The sequence below is a fragment of the Hemiscyllium ocellatum genome, assembly GCF_020745735.1.
Source record: "Hemiscyllium ocellatum isolate sHemOce1 chromosome 27 unlocalized genomic scaffold, sHemOce1.pat.X.cur. SUPER_27_unloc_3, whole genome shotgun sequence".
Lineage (NCBI taxonomy): Eukaryota > Metazoa > Chordata > Chondrichthyes > Orectolobiformes > Hemiscylliidae > Hemiscyllium > Hemiscyllium ocellatum.
The window spans coordinates 2,295,562-2,316,138 of record NW_026867498.1 but is presented as its reverse complement, the minus strand read 5'-3'; the positions used below and the strand labels follow the sequence as shown (position 1 = coordinate 2,316,138).

Genomic DNA, 20,577 nt, shown 5'->3' with positions numbered 1-20,577 from the left:
CGAGAAGTAGGAGAGTCAACGTTTCGGGCTTAAGCCCTTCATCTGTTGATGTTGAAACTTCCGCCTTCAGATTTTCAAATACAGTAGCGCCTCGACTTATGAACTTAATCCGAATAGTTCGTGAACTGAATCAACTTTTCCCATTGTTCGGATAGCGTAAGAATGGTTGGATGGCTGTTCACAGCGCACACGCCAAAGACTAACTGAATGAGATCACGCGGGGCCCGAGAGCTTTTGTGTTCGTACCTTGAATTTCGTACGTACGTTGAAGCAAAATTTTACGTACAATCCTGTTCGTAAACCGATTTGTACACGAACGGGTTTGTTCGTATGTCGAGGCGCTACTGTGCTCTGTAAAAAGAGATTACACAGGTCATTAGTGCAGGGTAGAAATTCAGAACAAGCAATTCTACTTTCTGTGGAATATTCTTTTCTTTTGTTATTCCACAAAATTGAAAGCACCATCCCACTCTCTCTCCCCCTCTGTTCTCACTCGGCTCGAACTAATTCTCCTGAAGGTGCTGATTCAGGATCTTACAGGGACAGAAAAGCAAAAACATCAAGACTGCCATCTCTCTGAACTTTGGATACCTCCGTCTGAAAGCTGATATCTTTCACAACACTGGGATATTGCTGAGAGTGAGCAGGTCTGATTTTGGGAAGCAAAAAGAAAGTGTCAATTCAGGGTGAACCTGCCACGCAGCTTCTTGAGGAAGGACAAGACACAAAATGGTTAACGACCCCAGGAAGGTGGGAGCAAAATGAGACATCAAGGCATTAACATTGAAAGTAGAGAGAAAGTGAACCTCCTGACTCTGGCAAACGCCAGAGTCATAGAGATACATAGCACAGAAACAGACCCTTCTGTCCAACACAATTGTACTGACCAGATATCCTAAATTAATCTAGTCCCATTTGCTGGCATGTGGCCCATAGCTGGGATCATCCCCACCCCCTGTCCTGAGACCTTGATGCCTCCAAGCTGACCCTCGAAGGTTTCGTTTGTCCTCCATTCTTTCCCAGTTGTCTTTTGTAGGTTTTGAAAACTTTCCCAATCCTCTGAGTACAGGATTTGGGAAGTTATGTTGTGGCTGTACAGGACATTGGTTAGGCCACATTTGGAATATTGTGTGCAATTCTGGTTTCCTTACTATCAGTAAGATGTTGTGAAACTTGAAAGGGTTCAGAAAAATTGACAAGGATGTTGCCAGGGTTGGAGGATTTGTTCTATTTGGAGGCTAGGGCTGTTTTCCCTGGAGCGTTGGAGACTAAGGAGTAACCTTATAGAGGTTTACAAAATTATGAAGGGCATGAATAGGATAAATAGCCAAGGTCTTTTCCCAGGAGGGGGTGGGTCCAGAACTAGAGGGCATAGGTTTAGGGTGAGGGGAGAAAGATACAGAAGAGATCTGAGGAGCAACCTTTTCACACTGAGGGTGGGACATGTTTGGAATGAGCTGTCAGAGGTGGAGGTTAGTACAATTGCAATATTTAAAAGGCATCTGGATGGGTACATGAATGGGAAGGATTTTGAGGGATGTGCGCCAGGTGCTGACAGGTGGGACCAGATTGTTGGTCCCACCATGGATGTGTTGGAGCAAAGGGTCTGTTTCCATGTTGTATATCTCTATGACAGGTTGGACTAAAGGGTCTGTTTCTGTGCTGTATGACTCTGGAACCATTCTATACTGGTCTTAAACCATGTTCTCGCCTTCCCCCACAAACATCCACTTCTTTGTTCAAAAATCAGATGAACTCAGCCTTGAATATACTCAATGACACCCTAACTGCAGGAAGACATCCCACTTGTGAACTCAATTCCTCTTGCTAATATAACGCGTGCCTTGCCGATTGCTTCCTACATCTGTCTGACAACTGGCAGTGACTGGAGTAGGAGGACACTGAGGCCTCTTTGCCCATCCACACATCAATCTAGATGAAGGGCTCGTGCCCAAAACGTCAACACTCCTGCTCCTAAGATGCTGCCTAACCTACCGCGCTCTTCCAGTACCACAATGTTTGAGCCTGATCTCCAGCATCTGCAGTTCTCACTTTCTCCACATTCAAATACATCTCCATTTAAACAATGCACCTCCTTTCTGTTTTTCTTTGCCACAGCCAAAGCTATAATTTCATATCGTGGTCCTGTGTTTGCCAATTGTGGTCCTCTCTATATCGGGGAGCGCGAGCGCAAACTTGGGGAACGGTTCACTGAGCATCACAGCTGGGTCCACAGATCCGTCCAGACCTCTCAGTCACCACCCATTACAATTCCCTTTTCTGACATGACCATCTTTGGCCTCCTCCATTGCCACAACGAACCTAACTGCAAATTGAAGGGACCACACCCCATCTTCCAGGCAGCCTACAGCCTGAAGGACTCAACGTTGAGTTTTCCAATTTCAAAAAAACCTCCCTCCTTGTTCTTTGCCAGCAACCCCATGCATTCCTCCCATTGACCAACCAGGTCGTAGCCTCTACCTGTCTTGACCTATCTCCACTTCACTCCCACCCCCTTCATCTGCAGCTTCTCCAGCCAGCCCTAGCCCCAGCCCCGAGGAAGGGTTACACCCGAAACGTCGACTTCTCCACCTCCTGTCTATTTTGCAAATTGAGACACAGACCTGGACCAGCGTTTCCAGAGTCTGTCCCCTTCCGGATTCACTCTCTTTTCTTTCAGTTGCTGCAAGTCAACAACTGAACCCCAGAATGAAAAAGACATGGAATGGGAGCAAAATAGTGCCGTACTCACAGATCTGGGACAGAGGAAGGAATGTGCAGTCTGGGTAAAGCTCTATCTTTATTCAGAGAGAGAGGATCAGGAGCTGCAGCTTGAGAAGCTCATGGTCCGACTTCCGCATTCAGACAATGGGCTGACTCTGATTGGCAGGAGGACCAGGCTCCTTCCGGTCCTCCAAGGTTGCGTATTGGTCCATCAAAAGAATGTTTCGCGCCTTTTTTGCATACAGCGAATGAGCATGCTCAGTGTTTTGCTGACACTGGTAAGCATGCGCACTGCGTTGCTGACACCGGCAAACATGCGCAGTATGCTCTATGGGGATGTTGGTGTTCCTGACAGATTTTAAGTGTCCAAATGCCAACAGGGGAAAAAAGATAGAGCCACAATTTTTTTTCCCTGCGGCTCGATATTTTATTCCTTTTGCATTTTGTCTGGCTGCTCAACTTTTGTATGTTGTTTCCCCTTGTTGTGGGGGCAAGGCACCGAGACCAGAACTGGAGGGCAGAGGTTTAGGGTGAGAGGGGAAAGATTTCTGAGGGTCCGAAGGGGCAATCCTTTTGCACAGAGGGTGGTATGTGTATGGAATGTACTGTCAGATGACGTGGTGGGGGTTGGTACAATTACATCATCTGGATGGGAATATGAATAGGAAAGATTCAGAGGGATAAGAGGCGACATGCTGGCATCTGGTCAGCATAGACTGAAGGGTTTGTTTCTGTGCTCTACAGCTCTGTGACTATTTTTAGATAGTATGGAAAATAAAGAGCATGAAAGCATGGGAAGTGTTAGAGCATGGAGACCATTTCCAGTTCATAGAGTCATAGAGAGATGTACAGCATGGAAACACACCCTTCAGTCCAACCCGTCCATGCCGACCAGATATCCCCATCCAATCTAGTCTCACTTGCCAGCACCCGGCCCATATCCCTCCAAACCCTTCATATTCATATACCCATCCAAATGCCACTTAAATGTTGCAATTGTACCAGTCTCCACCACTTCCTCTGGCAGCTCATTCCATACATGTACCACTCTCTGCATGAAAATGTTGCTCCTGAGGTCTCTTTAATATTTTTCCCCTCTCACCCTAAACCTATGCCCTCTAGTTCTGGACTCCCCAGGGAAAAGACATTGCCTATTTATCCTATCCATGCCCCTCATAATTTTGTAAACCTCTATAAGCTCACCCTCCCCCAAGCCTCTGACGCACCAGTGAATCAGCCCCAGCCTGTCCCTATAGCTCAAATCCTCCAACACTGGCAACATCCTTGTAAATATTTTCCGAACCCTTTCACGTTTCACAACATCTTTCCGATAGGAAGGAGACCAGAATTGCATGCAATATTCCAATAGTGGCCTAACCAATGTCCTGTACAACCGCAACATGACCTCCCAATTACTGTACTCAATACTCTGACCAATAAAGGAAAGCATACCAAGCGTCTTCTTCACTATCTTTTCTACCTGTGACTCCACTTTCAAGGAGCTATGAACCTGCACTCCAAGGTCTCTCTGTTCAGCTACACTCCCTAGGACCTCACCATCAAGTGTATAAGTCCTGCTAAGATTTGCTTTCCCAAAATGCAGCACCTCGCATTTATCTGAATTAAACTCCATTTGCCACTTCTCAGCCCATTGACCCATCTGGTCCAGATCCTGTTGTAATCTGAGGTAACCCCCTTCGCTGTCCACTACAGTTGCAAAGGATAGTGGAACACTCTTACATCAATTAGCAGAGTAAGGTTGAGGCTGAAAGGTCACTATGGCAAGATGAGATAACACAGTTAGTAAAGTTAGCCTCATCTGCTAACTATCATTATTGGGACAATAAATATTTGGGACATGACATTAAATATCTAATTGTTAGTGAGTAGAGTCAGCCTGCTTGAAACTACTGACAATAAATATCTAATCATGACATTAGGAAAATATTAAGTAGGGTCTAGAATGAAAGACCATTGTTGCAAAAGCTGACATTAAATCTCTAACCGAGACATTGGAATAACATGAAGTAGAATGTACAACTAAAGAGATAATGGGAACTAACATCACTGGCTTATTGTGTAGCTAGACTGAGGTACGTTGATAAATATAGTTGGACATGCTGATAAGCTAACACAAACATGATTAAAAAAAAGATATTTTAAAGCCACAGACCCTGAGGTTTGTGGGCATTCGAGAATCTGCTTTTCGAGTGTCACGGTCTTTTTGTTTGCAAATAAACGACCTACTTCTTGAAGAACTCTCTGCGTCTCCTGGTCGTTCTCTACATTTTATCCACGACAACAGTCGGAACCAATTTCATGGTACGAGGAGAAAAAGACTCGGGGGGGGCAAAGGGTGGGGTGAGAGAAAGACTGGGGGGGACAATGGTGGTGTGAATTTTAACTTCGTACACCCCAGTCCAACACCGGCATCTCCAAATCGGGGACATAGTTCTTTGAAAGTTGCATCATTGCTGGACAGGGTGGTGAAGGAGGCGTTTGGCACACTTGCCTTCATTGTTCACACCGTTCAGTGTAGGAATTGGGACATCACATTGAGGTTGTACAGGATATTGGTGAGACCACGTGTAGAGTACTGAGTACACTTCTGGTCGCCCTATCGACGACCACAAGTTGACTGGTGACCTTATTTCGATTTATAAAGTCATGGGGCGTGTAGGAAAGGTAAATATCACAGGGGGGAAGAAAGGGTGGATCTCCCCTTTTTTTTCTTCTCTTGGCCACAAATTCTGTCAGTAACAGCAGCATCACCAGAGAGCATACTGCGCATGCTCCTCGCCGCACGCATCGCGACTTTCTTTTGGTGGGCCAATCGGGAGCCCTGGAGGACCGGAAGGATATAGGTCCTCCTGCCAATCAGAGCCTTCCTGTTGTCTGAATGCAGAAGCTGGAACACGAGCTTCGGAAGGTGCTGCTCCTCTCTCTGAATGAAGATTGAGTTTGTTCCAGACTGCAACCTCCTTACTCCGCCAGTACACCGCTCTCTTCTCAACTCCTTTTTCATTTTTTTCCATTCTGGGCTTCAATTTTTGACTTGCACCAACCGAACGGAAAGGGAAATGAATCCACGAAGTGGACAGAATCTGGAAAAGGTTTTCATAAACAGAGAGTGGTCCATGTATGGAATGAATGTCCAGAGGAAGTGGTGGATGCACGTACAGATGCAACCTTTAAAAGACATTTGGATAAGTACATGAATAGGAAAGGTGCGGGGGGGATATAGGCCAAACATTGGCAAGTGGCACTGAAACATAGTCAGCATGGAATAGTAGGGCTGAAGGGTCCGTTTCTGTGCTGTCTAACTAACTGTTCTGTCGTGGTCTTAAAACTTTCTTGCCTTCCACTTTAAACGTGGTTATTGTACCTGCATCCAACACATAAACCACTGTCAACAAAAAAAATCACCTCATCCACACAACATAAAAATCCACACTCTGTTGTTCAAAAAACAGATGAACTCAGCCTTGGATATATTCAATGACCCCCTAACTGCAGGATGACATCCCCACTGCTAATCCCAGTTCATCTTCCAAATATACCACTTGCCTTGCTGATTGCTTGTGCATCTGTCGGTGGAGAAGGACGCTGAGGCCCCTTTGTACATCCATGCATCATTCCTGATGAAGGGCTCGGGCCTGAAATGTCGACTCTCCCACTCCTCCGATACTGCCTGTTCTGCTGTGCTTTTTCAGCCCCACACTTTTAGACTCTGATTCCAGCATCTGCAGGTCTCACTTTCTGCACATCGGACGCTGAGGGTTAACCTTATAAGGGGCAAGGTGTTTCCCCAAGTTAGGAGAGTCCAGAACTAAAGTGGCATAGATTTTAGGTGAGTGGGGAAAGGGACATGAGGGACAACCTTTTCACACAGAGGGTGGTGCATGTATGGAACGAACTGCCAGAGGAAGTGGTGGAGGCTGGAACAGGTACAACATTTAAAACCCATCTTGATGGGTACATGAATAGGAAGAGATTAGAGGGATATCTGGGCAAATGAGACAAGGTTAATTTAGGATATTTGTTCAGCATGGACGTGTTTGGCTGGAGGGTCTGTTTCTGTGCTGTTATCCTGGAATTGTCTCTGGTGAATGCAGAAGTGTGGTTGGACTTTCAGAGCAGCTTTCCAAGATGGGTTGCCCTTACTGGAAGCAAAAGAAGTTACAATGAAGTATTTCGTTTGTGAGACAGCAACTGAGTGAGTGAGTACATCTGGGAGTTTGGTGGAAAGTGGGAATTTATTGCACTGTGGGGATGAAGGCCTACCCTACCCAGGATGAGACCAGGCCTTGAGTTGAGGAGAGTAGATTTAGGACAGAGATGAGGAGGAACTGCTTTTCCCAGAGAGTAGTCAATCTTTGGAATTCCCTGCCCAAGGAAGCAGTAGAGGCATCTTCATTAAGAATATTCAAAACACAGTTGGATGGGTATTTGCATGGTATGGGAATTAAGGGTAGTTGGGACAATGCAGGGAGGAGGATCTCAGATGACGCATATATCAGCCATGATCATAATGAACGGTGGAGCAGGTTCGATGGGCCAAATGGCCAACTACTACTTCTTTTACTATGAAACTCTAACCCTGCATTTCCCATGGCTACCCCACCTAACCTTCACATGCCTGTACATTATGGACAATTTAGCATGGCCAATCCAAATCAAGGACGGTGAGCAATATAGTGATGTGGAAAATGAACATCAGAGAACGATAGAAAGGGACAAGGTGAGTAAATGTACCAGCAATCAAAACCGGATTCTGAAGATCACAAAACGTGAAACTAAAAACGATGTTTCTGAATGTGTGGTGCATTGTAACAAAATTGACTGCACACATTGAAGAGAATAATTATGATCTGAGACTCCTTACAGAGGCATGGCTTCAGGATGACAAGGATTGGATCCGGAATATCAAGGTGATAGTCAAATGGGAAGCGAGGTGAAGATAGAGGCTTGGCGCTGCTCATCAAAGCACTGATCACAGGGAAGTCTATTGTTAGCTTGGATTCAGGTCCTGATTTCTCTGTCCTCTGTCCCTGTACCCACAGAGTAAGATATTGGTCTGTTCTGCTCTGCTGGATTTCTGCTGAAGCTTTGACCCCCACCCCTACACCTTCTGGAACAATAAAATATTCAGTCAATCAAGACCCAAGCCACAATCCCCAGCCTGTCAACCATCCAGACACACAGTGTAGTCCTAGCTGGGATTTATGATTTATAACAGCTATGATTTATAACAATATTTACGCCAGCAGAATTAAAGCATCTGTTATCGAGTAGACATCGGGATATACAGCACACAATAGACTTTACTCTGTCTCATTCACACACATAAACACGTACATCCATGGGGGTGAATTTGTATTTGCAGATACATTCTATTTTTCTCAAAAAATGCACAGCCTGCAGGCTGTTCAATCCATGTAATATTTTGTAAATTCCACTTTGAAAATAGAACCAGTCTGACTCAAGATTGTGATACAGACAGACCCTGATTTCACACCTTTAATGCATTGTCAGAGCTGAGATGTCACCTTTTCTTATAAAACTTAGAGTTATCTCAAGAAAATGTCTTTCAGGAATGATACGAGCAGGCCATACTAAAAGATCAAAGACTTAACAATCATTTCAGAGCACTGTAATGTTTTTCCATCCATTCTGTGCCTTATGATTTTATTCTCCACAATCACCTGATGAAGGAGCCATGCTCCAAGTGCTAGTCATAGAGATGTACAGCTCGGAAACAAACCCTTCGGTCCAACCCGCCCATGCCGGCGAGATATCCCAACCCAATCTAATCCCCTCATGCAGCACCCAGCCCATATCCCTCCAAACCCTTCCTATTCATATACCCATCCAAATGCCTCTTAAACCTTGCAATTGTCCCGACCTCCACCACTTCCTCTGGCAACTCATTCCATACATGCACAAAAATCTGCATGAAAAGTTGTCCCTTAGGTCCCTTTTAAATCTTTCCCTTCTCACCTTAAACCTATGCCTTCTAGTTTTCAACTCCCCCATCCTGGGGGAAAAAGAACTAAGCTATTTGCCCTATATATGCCCCTCATGATTTTATAAACCTCTCTACAGTCACCCCTCAGGCTCTGATGCTCCAGGGTAAAATAAATGCCCCAGCCCCTCTCTCAGTCTGTGTAACTGGTTAAAGCTCCTTCCCATAGTCAGCTCCCTGGGACACATACACTCATTCTGTGTAACCAGTTAAAGCTCAGTTCACTGGTGTGTTCCTCTCTGAGTGCTTCTCTGCTCACACTGATTACCAGTACCTTTTGAAGCAGGTCGAATGGATTTCTCTTTCCAGACTCAACCCCCCAATGATATTGAGTGACCCTGTCAGATCTTGTTATGGAATTTCTTCCAAGATTTCTGTCTGCAGATCCTCCCCTTCTGATAACCTGTTAGCAAAGTTGAAAGAAGTCATCACTGTCTGTACCAAATAGAAATTCTGATTATGATGTATGTGTCTGTGTGTTTAAAGTGCTAACCCAGTAACATACAACCAGTATTATTGATTTAAAATGCACAGGAGACGTGAGGAAGGAGGTGTCAGGACCTGGCACACTCTGAACCCTAACGGGGTGTTCCAAGTGGTAGTGAAAACATTTCAAAATGAAGTGGATGGCCATAGAGCTGTACAGCACAGAAACAGTCCGTCTCGTCCATGCTGACTAGATATCCGAAATTAATCTATCCTATTTAGCAGCACTTGGCTCATATCCCTCTAAACCCTACCCTTTCATGCCCCCATCCAACTATATTTTAAATGTTGTATTTGGATCAGCCTCCACCACTTCCTCTAGCAGCTCATTGCACACACGCACCACCCTCTGTGTGAAAAAGTACAAATCTATGCCTTCCTCATCCTCCGTTTGACCTATACTGATACCTTCAGGGATTTCTGAACTTGGACAGCAAGGACCCTTTGTTCCTCAGCACTCTGTAGGGATCTACTATTTATTACTTCCTTCCTTCTCTTATTAAATTTCCCAGAATGCCTGGAGATTAAATTCCATAGTTCTGCCCCATTTACTAGCTGATAGATATCAGAGTGTCGCCGGAGACCATCCTCCTCCCTAGGAACAATACAACCTTTCCAGCGTTTCCTCCTGGACAGAGGAGACAGTGTTTTCTCCAGCTGAGCAGTGTGTTTGTTAGCTTATCAGCATGTCCAACTATATTAATCAAAAGTTCCTCACGCTAGCTACACAATAAACCAGTGATGTTAGTTCCCATTATCTCTTTATTTGTGCCCTTACAGTTTTTCCTACATTCTACTTAATGTTATTCTAATGTCACAGTTTGAGATTTAATGTCAGCTTTTGCAACAACGGTCTTGCATTCCAGACCCTACTTAATATTTTCCTAATGTCATGATTAGATATTTATTATCAATAGTCTCAAGCAGGGTGACTCTACTCATTATTAATTAGATATTTGATGTCATGTCCCAAATATTTACTGTTCCCATCCTGTCAATCATATTTAGCAGGTGAGGCTAACTTTACTGACTGTTATCTCATCTTGCCATAGTGACCTTTCAGCCTCAACCTTACTCTGCTAATTGGTGTAAGAGCTTTCCACTATCCTTTGCAACAAATTGGCAGTAGTCTCCATGCTCTAACCCTTCCTATGCTTTCATGCTCTTTATTTTCCATACTATGTAAAGATAGACTCAGAGTTGTAGAGCACAGAAACAGACCCTGCGGTCCACGCTGACCAGATGTCCTAATTAATCTAGTGATCCATTTGTCAGCATGTCGCCCCTTACCCCTCTGAATCTTTCCTATCCATATCCGCATTCAGATGCATTTTAAATACTGTAATTGTACCAGCCTCCACCACTTCCTCTGGCAGCTCATTCCATACACATACCACCCTCTGTGCGAAGGGATTGCCCCTTCGGACCCTCAGAAATCTTTCCCCTCTCACCCTAAACCTATGCCCTCCAGTTCTGGTCTCGGTGCCTTGCCCCCACAACAAGGGGAAAGGACATACAAAAGTTGAGCAGCCACACAAAATGCAAAAGGAATAAAATATCGAGCCAAAGGCAAAAAAAATTGTGGCTCAATCTTTTCACCCCGTTGGCATTTGGACACTTAAAATCTGTCAGGAACACCATCCCCAGAGAGCATACTGCGCATGTTTGCCAGTCTCAGCAACGCAGTGCGCATGCTGGCCAGTGTCAGCAAAATACTGAGCATGCTCATCGCTGGACGCAAAAAAGGCGCGAGACTTTCTTTTGATTGACCAATAGGCAACATTGGAGGACCGGAAGGAGTCTGGTCCTCCTGCCAATCAGAGTCAGCCCATTGTCTGAATGCGGAAGTTGGACTCTGAACTTCTCAAGCTGCGACTCCTGATCCTCTCTCTCTGGATAAAGATTGAGCTTTACCCAGACTGCACATTCCTTTCTCTGTCCCAGATCTGTGAGTACGGCACTCTCTTATCTCGCCCCCTTTTCCATTTCTTTTTCATTCTGTAGTTGAATTGTTGACTTGCAGCAACTGAAAGGAAAGAGTGAATTCGGCAGGGACAGACTCCGGAAACGTTGATCCAGGTCTGTATCTCAATTGGCAAAATAGTTAGGCAGGAGGCATCAGATGGTGGAGAAGTCGACGAATCGGTTGTAACCCTTCTTCAGGGCAGGGGCTGGGTGCAGAAGCTGCAGAGAAAAGGGGGTGGGGATGAAGTGGGAAAAGGTCAAGACAGTTAGAGGGTACGACCTGGTTGGTCAATCGGAGGAATGAATCTTGTTGGTGGCAGGGAGGAGGGCGGGGATGGGAATGGAGTCAGGGAATGGAGAGGGAGGATTTTTGATATTGGAAAACTCAACGTTGAGTCCTTCGGGCTGCAGGCTGCCCGGAAGATGAGGTGTTGTCCCTCCAATTTGCGGTTAGATTCGTTGTGGCAATGGAGGAGGTCAATGATGGTCATGTCAGAAAGGGGGTGGGAAGGAAATTGGAATGGGTGGTTACTGAGAGGTCTGGTCGCCCTCTGCGGGCACAGCTGTCATGCTCAGCGAATCGTTCCCCAAGTTTGCACTCGCTCTCCGATATAGAGAAGACCACAATGGCAAATGCAGTACCACAATATGAAGTTATAGCCTTGGCTGTGGAAAAAAACCGCAGAAAGGAAGTGCATTGTTTAAATGGAGATGTATTTGAATGTGGAGAAAGTGAGAACTGCAGATGCTGGAGATCAGGGTCAAACATTGTGGTACTGGAAGAGCACGGTAGGTTAGGCAGCATCCGAGGAGCAGGAGAGTTAACGTTTTGGACATGAGCCCTTTATCAGGAATGATGTGTGGATGGACAAAGAGGCCTCAGCGTCCTTCTACACCAGTCACTGTCATTTGTCAGACAGGTGTAGCAAGCAATCAGCAAGGCAAGTGGTATATTAGCAAGAGGAGAAAGTGAGGACTGCAGATGCTGGAGATCAGAGCCGAAAATGTGTTGCTGGAAAAGCGCAGCAGGTCAGGCAGCATCCAAGGATCAGGAGAATCCACGTTTCGGGCATGAGCCCTTCTTCAGGAATGAGGAAAGTGTGCCAAGCAGGCTAAGATAAAAGGAAGGGAGGAGGGACTTGGGGGAGGGGCGTTGGAAATGCGATAGGTGGAAGGATGTTAAGGTGAAGGTGATAGGCCGGAGTGGGAGCGGGGGTCGGGGTGGAGAGGTCAGGAAGAAGATTGCAGGTTGGGCTGGTGGTGCTGAGTTCGAGGGTTGGGACTGAGACAAGGTGGGGGGAGGGAAAATGAGAAAACTGGGGCTCAAGGGCGGAGGAGCGGGAAGTGGTCCAACTAGTCATGGAGATGTACAGCTTAGAAACAGACCCTTCGGTTCAACCCGTTCATGCCAACCAGATATCCCAACCCAATCTCATCCCAACTGCCAGCATTTGGCCCATATCCCTTCAAACCCTTCCTATTCATACACCTGTCCAGATGTCTTTTAAATGTTGCAATTGTACTGGCCTCCACCATTTCCTCTGGCAGCTCATTCCATACACGTAATACCCTCTGTGTGAAAAAGTTTCACCTCAGATCTCATTTGTATCTTTTCCCCTCACCCTAAACATATGCCCTCTAGTTCTGGACTCATTTCCCCCCGACCCCCTCCCCTGGATAAGGCTTTGTCTATTTATCCTATCCATGCCCTTCATGATTTTATAGGTTACTCCTTAGCCTCCAACGCTGAGGGGAAACATACCTCGCCTCCCTATTGATCACATCCTCCAACCCTGGCAACATCCTTGTAAATTTTTTCTGAACACTTTGAAGTTTCACAACATCTTACCAATACTAAGGAAACCAGAATTGCACACAATATTCCAAATGTGGCCTAACCAATGTCCTGTACAGCCACAACATAACTTCCCAAATCCTATACTCAGAGGATTGGTGAAGTTTTCAAAACCTACAAAAGACAACTGGGAAAGAATTGAGGGACAAACTAAAACTTTGAGGGTCAGCTTGGAGGCATCAAGGTCTCAGGACAGGGGGTGGGGATGACCCCAGCTATGGGCCACATACCAGAAAATGGGACGAGATTGATTTAGGATATCTGGTCAGTACAGGCGTGTTGGACAGAAGGGTCTGTTTCTGTGCTGAACATCTCTATGACTCTGGCTTTCCACTAACTTTTGCCACGTCAATAGGTTCACTTTCTCTCTAATGTCGGCGTTAATGCCTTGACGTCTCATTTTGCTCCCACCTTCCTGGGGTCGTTAACCATTTTGTGCCTGGTCCTTCCTCAAGAAGCTGCGTGGCAGGTTCACCCTGAATTGACACTTTTTTTTGCTTCCCAAAATCAGACCTGCTCACTCTCAGCAGGACCCCAGTGTTGGGAAAGATATTAACTTTCAGGTGGAGGTATCCAAAGTTCAGAGAGATGTCAGTCTTGACATTTTTGCTTTTTCTGTCCCTGTAAGATCCTGAATCAGCACCTTCAGGGGAATTAGTTAGAGCGGAGTGAGAACAGAGGGGAAGAGAGAGTGGGATGGTGCTTTCAATTTTGTGGAATAACAAAAGAAAAGAATGTTCTGCAAAAAGTAGAATTGCTTGTTCAGAATTTCTACCCTGCACTGACAGTGATGACTTTTGTAATCTATTCTGACAGGATTTTTGAAGATTTGAAGAGGGAAGTTTTAAAATCAACAGATGAAGGGCTTATAACCGAAACATTGACCCTCCTGCTCCTCGGATGCTGCCTGACTCCCCTGTGACTTTCCAGTGCCACATTTTTCGACTGACTCTCCAGCATCTCCGGTCCTCACTTTGATGTCAATGTCTAACAGTCACTCAGTCCACTGGGGCCAGCAAAGATTTTCGACCGTGATTTCTGAGAGAGGAATCAAAGCTTTTTGGTTCCTGTCTGAGTATGTTTTCAGGATCAGTGGGACTGGACGAGAGACCCCACTGTTGCAGCGCACTGTGTGAGGAGCCTGAAACAGTTATACGGCCTGGAAAGGGAATTTCACGGCAGGGAGGGGCTCTACACGTGTTTGTGTGCAGCTGAAGCTTTGGCCATGGAGAAACCCGAGGAATCCCGCCCTGTGGAGAAACCGTGGAAGTGTGGGGACTGTGGGAAAGGCTTCCGTGTCCCGTCTGCCCTGGAGATTCATCGGCGCGGTCACACCGGGGAGAGGCCATTCCCCTGCACCGACTGTGGGAAGGCCTTCAGACATTCCTCCCACCTGCTGGCCCACCAGCGGGTCCACACGGGGGAAAGGCCCTTCAGCTGCCCTGAGTGTGGGAAGGCCTTCAGCGATTCCTCCTCCCTGCGGACCCACCGGTGTGTCCACGCGGGGCAGAGGCCCTTTAGCTGCCCCGAGTGTGGGAAGGCCTTTACCCACGTCTCCACCCTGCTGATGCACCAGCGTGTCCACACCGGGGAGAGGCCGTTCACCTGCTCTCAGTGCGGGAAGGGCTTCATCTGCTCCTCCCAACTGCGGAGCCACCAGCTGGTCCACACGGGGCAGAGGCCCTTCAGCTGCCCCGAGTGTGGGAAGGCCTTCAGCAGATCTTCCTCCCTGCGGAGACACCAGCGTGTCCACACCGGGGAGAGGCCGTTCAGCTGCCCCGAGTGTGGCAAGACCTTCAGCACATCTTCTGCCCTGCTGACGCACCAGCGGATCCACACCGGGGAGAGGCCTTACACCTGCTCTCAGTGCGGGAAGGGCTTCACCTGCTCCTCCAACCTGCGGACGCACCAGCGAGTTCACGTGCCATCGCAGGGGGATTGAAGGAGTGACGGCCAAGTCCCATTATCGATTGGAATATCAACCCGGTTCCGGGGACTCCCAGGTTCGAATCCCGCCACGACAGATGGCAGAATTGGTATTCGGTCAGAAATGTGGAGTTCGGAATCTAACGATGAGACCGTTTCAGGGAGGAGATGGTAGGGGGAGAAAGCCCCCATCTGATTCCCTCTCTCCCTTGTTAGGGAAGGGAACCTCCATTGTGGGAAAGGATACACTCAAGTCGTTCCAGCTGCATCCTTTACCCGGTCTGGCCTACACGTGACTCCAGACCCACAGCAGTCTGGTTGACTCTACACTGCCCTCCCCCCACTGGCAAAGGAGTGAGGAGAAACTTAACTGGAGACAGGGAATGGGTTGAAATTGCTGAGTGAGGCAATACTTCCTCCGGGTTACGGCTGTACCAAGGATCCAATTACAAAGGGACAGCTTGGTGCTGACCAATAGTAAAGACAGTGAGGGGGGTGGGGGGGCGTGGGGGGAACAGGGGAGGTGTGGTGTGTGCACTTTCACCTTGAGCTGTTCAAAAAGCAACTACTTTTTCTCTGCCTCTTTGCTGGGGGGATCTGAAGCTGTAACAAAGTTGGGTTGCAATAAAGGTTACCTGAACTTACCACCGGGCTCAGACTCTCATTGAAAGCTTTGAGCTCCAAGAGGTTTTTGTTTTAAAGCTGCTCATTTCTTTCAGCCTCCTGCACTAAGTTTAGAACATAGAACAATCCAGCGCAGAACAGGCCCTTCGGCCCTCGATGTTGCGCTGACCTATGAACTATTCTCAGCTCGTCCCCCTACACTATCCCAAAATCATCCATGCGCTTATCTAAGGATTGTTTAAATCTCCCTAATGTGGCTGAGTTGACTACCTTAGCAGGTAGGGCATTCCACGCCCTTACCACTCTCTGTGTAAAGACCTTGCCTCTAACATCTGTCTTAAATCCATCACCCCTCAATTTGTAGTTATGCCCCCTCGTAAAAGCTAACGTTATCATCCTAGGAAAAAGTCTTTCTCTGTCTACCCTATCAAATCCTCTCATCATCTTTTATGTCTCTACCAAATCCCCCCTTAACCGCCTTCTTTCCAATGAGAAAAGACCCAAGTCTCTCAGCTCGAAATGTCGACTCTCTTGCTCCTTGGATGCTGCCTGACCTGCTGCGCTTTTCCAGCAACACATTTTCAGCTCATCAATATATAAGCCTCATGGTACAGCGTCATAAGACACAGAACTTATATCAAAAGATCAGTGTCATGCAACTGATAGAATATATTGAACAAACTTAGATAGTCTTCATCTCTTAGAATGGGTGTGGGCTTTGGTTCATTAATATGTAACAATGTTCTTGAGATGACAAGGTTTTATAAAAGAAAGGCATCTCCGCTCAGACAATGCATTAAAGGTGTAAGATTTGAGTCTGTCTGTATTCCAATCTTGAATCAGACTGGTTCTGTTTCCAAAGTCGGAATTTGTAAAATATTACATGCATTGACTGCCTGCAGATTGTGTGCTTTTTGAACAAAATTGAATGTATCTGCAAATATAATTCTGCCAATACAATTTCACCCCAAAGAGTAGTGTGTGTGTGTGTGCATGAGAGAATGAGAGCGTGTGCATGTGAGTTTGTGTGTGTGTGCGCAGAAGTGTGTGTGTGCATGCTTGGGAAAGTGAGAGTGTGATGGAGTATGAGGCTGCGAGTGTGAGAGTGTTGAGGGGTGTGTGTGTGTCTGTCTGAGAGAGAGAGAGTATGTGTGTGAGAGAGAGGCTTATTAAAAGCAAAGGGTTGCATTTTTGCTAAAACAAGGACTTGTACAGATAATGATCGGACCATGAGTCGTGTTATAGAATAGACAGACATGGGGTGGGGGTGTTCAGGTACATAGTTCTTTGGAGGTTGCATCACTGGTAGACAGGGTGGTTAAGGCGGCGTTTTGCAACATTGCCTTCATTGTTCACACCACTGAGGAGAGGGGTTGGGACATCATGTTGAGGTTGTACAGGATGTTGGTGAGGCCACTTTCGGAGGACTGAGGACAGTTCTGGTGACCCTGTATTCGGAAGAATACTATTAGAGAGGGTTTAATAAAGATTTACCAGGATGTTGTAAGGACTGGAGGGTTTGAGTTATAAGGAGAGGCTGGGACTTTATTCACTGGAGCACAGGAGGTTGGGGGTTGACCTCATTGAGATTGATAAAATCATGAGGAGTGGAGGTAAGGTGAATAGAAAATGGCTCTTGCTTAGCGTAGGGGAACTCAAAACTCGGGGGGCATTTTTTTTAATGTAAGGAGAGAGATTTAAAAGGAAGCGGAGGGGCAACATTTTGAAAGAGGGTGATTTGCATGTGGAATGAACTTGCTGAGGATGTGGTCGATGCAGGTACAGTGACAACATTGAAACAGCATTTGGATGGGTACATGAATAGAAAGGTTTAGAGGGAAATGGGCCAAATGCAGGCAAGTGGGATGTGGGAATATGTGTTTAAATGGAGCGGTGAGCTTTCCCAATGTAGACAGGGCTCCTCGAAACGTGGCAGTGTCCCCCCCTGCAGCTGCAGAGCGAGACAGGAGAGTTTGTTTTTGTGAATGAGCAGTTGTAGCGCGAGGTGGCTGTTGCTTGGTGACGGTGAGGCTCCCCCGGCCCCGCCCATCCCCCCGTGCAGACGTCACGCGGGGGCGAAGGCGGTTGGGAGGAGAAGTCGCTCGAGCGAGGAAGCGGCGGGAGGGCGGCCGTTAGGAAAATGGCTCCGTGCGGCCCGGGGCAGACACCGGTATTTTACACTCACTTTCCATCTGCTTTTACTGGCGCTTGTGCTGTTTACCCCTCACTGTGTGTTTAATCCTTGTGCTGTTTACCCCTCACTGTGTGTTTAATCCTTGTGCTGTTTACTCTTTGCTGTTACTTGTGCAATTGCTGAGGGTAGTGTGTAAATACTAGTGAAGGATACTATGCACCAACATGTACATGTTCCTCAGTCATTGAAGGGGCAGGACCTGTTGAGAATGGTTTGTAAAGCAGGTTGTGCACTAAGCCTTGTTAACATGGAGATAGTTTGTTCATTGGAAAAGTTGACTTTATTATTTAGTCATAGAGATGTACAGCACGGAAACATACCCCTTCAGTCCAATCTGACCACGCCAACCAGATATCCTACATTAATCTAGTCCCCTTTGCCAGCACTTTATCCCTCTAAACCATTCCTATTCATATACCCATCCAGATACCTTTTAAAGGCTGTAATTATACCGGCCTCCACCACTTCCTCTGGCAGCTCACTCCATACCTGCACCACCCTCTGCATGGAAACATTGCCCTTCAGGTACCTTTTATATCTTTGTGGCCTCACCCTAAACCTATGTCCTCTAGTTGTGAAGGTCACCCCAACACGGAGGAAAAGACTTAAAAACATTGAGCAGCCAGACAAGTGCAAAAGCAATCAAATATCGAGCCACATGGGGGAAAAAAAATATCGCTCTGCCCTTTTGGATCTCCGATAGACATTTAGAAACTTCAAATCTGTCAATAACACCAGCATTGCTGCAGAGCATATTGTGTACACTCCTCGGTGTCAACCAGCAGGGCACCTGTTTGCCAATGTCACCAGAACATTGGGCGTGTTCCTCATTGTCGGCTGAAAAGGGGCAAAACCGACTTATGATGGACAAATAAGGATCACTGGAGGACCGGAAGGAGACTTGTCCTCCTGCCATTCGGAGCTCCCCTATTAGTCATGAGGTTCTGAAGCTCCTGCCCCGCCTCTCTCTCAATGACGTTTGAGCTTCACTCAGACTGCAGCTTCCTTCCTCTGTCCAACATCTGTGAGTACGGCATTCTGTTTTCTCACCACCTTTTCCATTTAAGTTTCATTCTGGGGTTCAATTGTTGACTTGGAGGAACTGAAAGGAATGGGAGTGAATCCAGCGAGGGGACAGACTCTGGAAAAGTTAGTCCAAGCCTTTGTCTCAATTGGCAAAATAGATAGGCAGGAGACTGGAAGAACGCAGCAAGCCAGGCAGTAACAGGAGATGGAAAAGTAGAGGTATGTGGTGTAACCCTTGTTCAGGATTGGGGGTGGGTATAGGGAGAGCTGTGGAACAAGGGTGTGCTGGGGGCAGGGTGATGAAGTGACGATAGGTGAAGCCAAGTGGAGGGTACAATAGACAATAGATGCAGGAGTCAGCTCTTCTGCCCTTCGATCCAGCACCACCATTCATTATGATCATGGCTGATCATCCTCAATCAGTATCCTGTTCCTGCCTTACCCCCATAACCTGGTTGTTGAATGGGAGGAAGGAATCTAGTTGGCAGGGAAGAGTGGAAGGGGCTGGGAAGTGAGTTGGGGGATGGGATGGGAGATTATTTGAAATTGGAGAACTCAGTGTCGAGTCCTCCGGGCTGTGGACTGCTCAGACAAGATGAGGTTTTGTTCCTCCAATTTGTCAGAAGGGGAGTGGGAAGGGGCATTAAAATGGGTGGAGACTGGGAAGTCCGCTCAGCCTCTGCGGACCCGGCTGTGATGCTCGGCAAACCATTCCCCAAGTTTACGCTCGGTCTTCCTGATGTAGAGATGACCACAACTGGCAAAGCACAGTGGGTCGAGCAATAGGACAGTCGTATTTTGGGGCACAAGCCCTTCATCAGGAATGATGCGTGGATGTTCCGAGGGGCATCAGTGTCCTTCTGTGCCAGTTGTCAGACAGATGCAGCAGGTAATGAGCAAGGCAAGTGGTGTATTAGCAAGAGGAATTAAGTTCAGAAGTGGGAATGTATTCCAGCAGTTAGGGGGTCATTGAATATATTCAAGGCTGAGTTCACATGATTTTGATGTGGATGCTTGTGGGGGAAGGCAAGAAAATGGTTTTAAGACCAGTATCCAGTTTTAAGACAGTTCCAGAGTCAGACAGCACAGAAACAGACCCTTCAGTCCAACTAGTTAATGCTGACTATGTTCTCAAACTAACCCAGTCCCACCTGCCAATGTTTCGGCCCATATCCCTCCAAACCTTTCCTATTCATGACGTTACTGAACCTGCATTCACCACTTCCTCTAGACATTTAGTCCTCACGTGGTTCCACTCTGTGTAAAAAAAATTGTGCCCTTCTTTTTAAAATCTTTTTCTCCTGTCACCGTCAAAATTTGCTCCCTCGTCTTGAAACCCCTACCCTAGAGGAAGGACACCCTTCGTTCACCTCATCTCTCCCCACATGATTTTATAAACGTTGATGAGGTCACATCTCCACCTCCAATGCTCCAGTGAAAAAGTCCCAGCCCATCCACCTAGATGAAGGTAGAGTCCTGTCCCTCAGGATTCCCTCCAACAATGTGCCCACCACTGATGTCAGGCACTCTGGTCTATCGTTCCCTGGCTTGTCCTTACCACCCTTCTTAAACAGTGGCACCACGTTAGCCAACCTCCAGTCTTCTGGCACCCCACCTGACATGCACAGTATGCTCTATGGAGATGCTGTTTCTGATGGATGTAAAGTGTCCAAATGCCACAATTTCTCCCCCACTCACTTGACATAACCGTGCAGGCTCCTCGCTATTTGATGTTCATGTTACTCAGAGCCC

General features: G+C 46.8%; 1 protein-coding gene across 1 annotated transcript in view; it reads left to right on the top strand.

Annotated features, from left to right (window-relative positions):
• The window catches only part of LOC132808009 (zinc finger protein 850-like), a 622,390-nt gene that overhangs the window by 503,487 nt on the left and 98,326 nt on the right, over positions 1 to 20,577 (top strand). The window contains exon 8 of the mRNA XM_060821898.1: positions 14,314 to 14,970. Coding sequence (XP_060677881.1) covers positions 14,314 to 14,970 — 657 coding nt within the window. The remainder of the gene's footprint in view (positions 1 to 14,313; positions 14,971 to 20,577) is intronic.